At 50.7% G+C, this 1385-nt stretch overlaps 1 protein-coding gene across 1 annotated transcript in view; it reads left to right on the forward strand.

Moving 5' to 3' along the window:
* The window catches only part of LOC103367566 (histone-lysine N-methyltransferase 2C), a 52866-nt gene that overhangs the window by 2056 nt on the left and 49425 nt on the right, over positions 1–1385 (forward strand). The window contains exons 5-8 of the mRNA XM_008295646.1: positions 94–222; positions 347–451; positions 534–658; positions 736–937. Of these exons, the coding sequence (XP_008293868.1) occupies positions 94–222; positions 347–451; positions 534–658; positions 736–937 (561 nt within the window). The remainder of the gene's footprint in view (positions 1–93; positions 223–346; positions 452–533; positions 659–735; positions 938–1385) is intronic.

Here is a 1385-nt window from a genome sequence, read left to right on the forward strand (position 1 = left end):
AATGTACGTTACAGGATTAAGTTTTGTAAGAACTAAAATAAATAAAACGAATTAAGTTAATAAAACTGCTGAAAGACTCTGTCTTCTGTCCAGGTGACTTGGAGTGCGACATGAAATCTGACTCCAGCCCTGAGCGAGACCACGCCCACGATGATGATGTCCTGAAGGAGCCTGAGGTTACCGATGGCAACAAGAAGAGGAAGAGGAAACCCTACAGGCCTGGTGAGGAAGGGCGGGGTCAGATAATACACCTGGACATCAGAGGACAGCCTCAGTACCTGTGTTTACCTGTCTCTACCTTCTCTGTCTCTACCTGCACCTCCACCCACCTGTCTCTCTGCCTCAGGTATCGGGGGCTTCATGGTACGTCAGCGTGGAGGGAAGGCCGGTCCAAGCAGAATCAAACTAAGCAGGAAAGATTCATCAGAGACGCTGCTGGGTCGAGACGAAGGTGAGACACCTGTACCTGTGGCCACGCCCCCTGATTTTTATTGGTCAGGAGACATATACTGACCAAACGATGTCCTCATCAGGTCTGCTGGACGCAGACGTTACCATGGAGACAGCACCCCCTGCTGACCAGGTGATGGAGAAGGTGAAGAAGAGGTACAGGAAGAAGAAGACGAAGCTGGAGGAGGCATTCCCCTCTTATCTACAGGTAACACACACACACAGTAACACACACAGACACACACTGAAATGAATTCCTACGCTCTGATTGGCTGTCTCTGTCAGGAGGCCTTCTTTGGTCGGGATCTTCTTGACCGGAGCCGGCAGGTGGACAGGAGGGCGGGGCCAGAGACGCCAGGCAGCAGCCAACCAGGAGCAGCGACTGGTGACACGAAAGGCCCGCTCGCTGCATCACACGGCCCCTCCCCCTCTGGGATGCCGGTGGGCGCCATGGCAACCAGCGTGAACAGGAAGCAGGGCACGCTGCGTGAGTTTCTTCTTCATCTGTTTCCTTATCATCATTTTATCTGCATTTCTTCATCTGTCATCTGATTTGCTGTGAGCCTGAATATAAGACTACGGCACTTCTTATGGAGGGAACCACCAGAACCTCGTGTTCTGCACAGTGATGCATTCTGGGTTGTTTCCTCAGTCACCACCACGAGTGTGGTGTAGCCGAGCTTAACCCTCTGGACTCCAGAAGAATCAGCAGGTTTTCCACTTTCAGATGGTCTTTGAGAGAAAAATCACTTCATTCTACGTGTCTCATTAAAAACTCTCCAAAAACAAAGTGTTTGTAAAAGCTTCTTCAAAACCAGAACCTTCCTCCTCCTGGTTCTGATCGTCCACCACCGACTCTGCTGTGGCCAGCTGTTGGAGATACATTCAGCATGGTGGAACATCTTTCTACATCTGATGGTGGAACATCTTTCTAC

The sequence above is a fragment of the Stegastes partitus genome, unplaced genomic scaffold (genome assembly GCF_000690725.1).
Source record: "Stegastes partitus isolate 25-593 unplaced genomic scaffold, Stegastes_partitus-1.0.2 Scaffold1062, whole genome shotgun sequence".
In the NCBI taxonomy this organism is placed as follows: Eukaryota; Metazoa; Chordata; class Actinopteri; family Pomacentridae; genus Stegastes; species Stegastes partitus.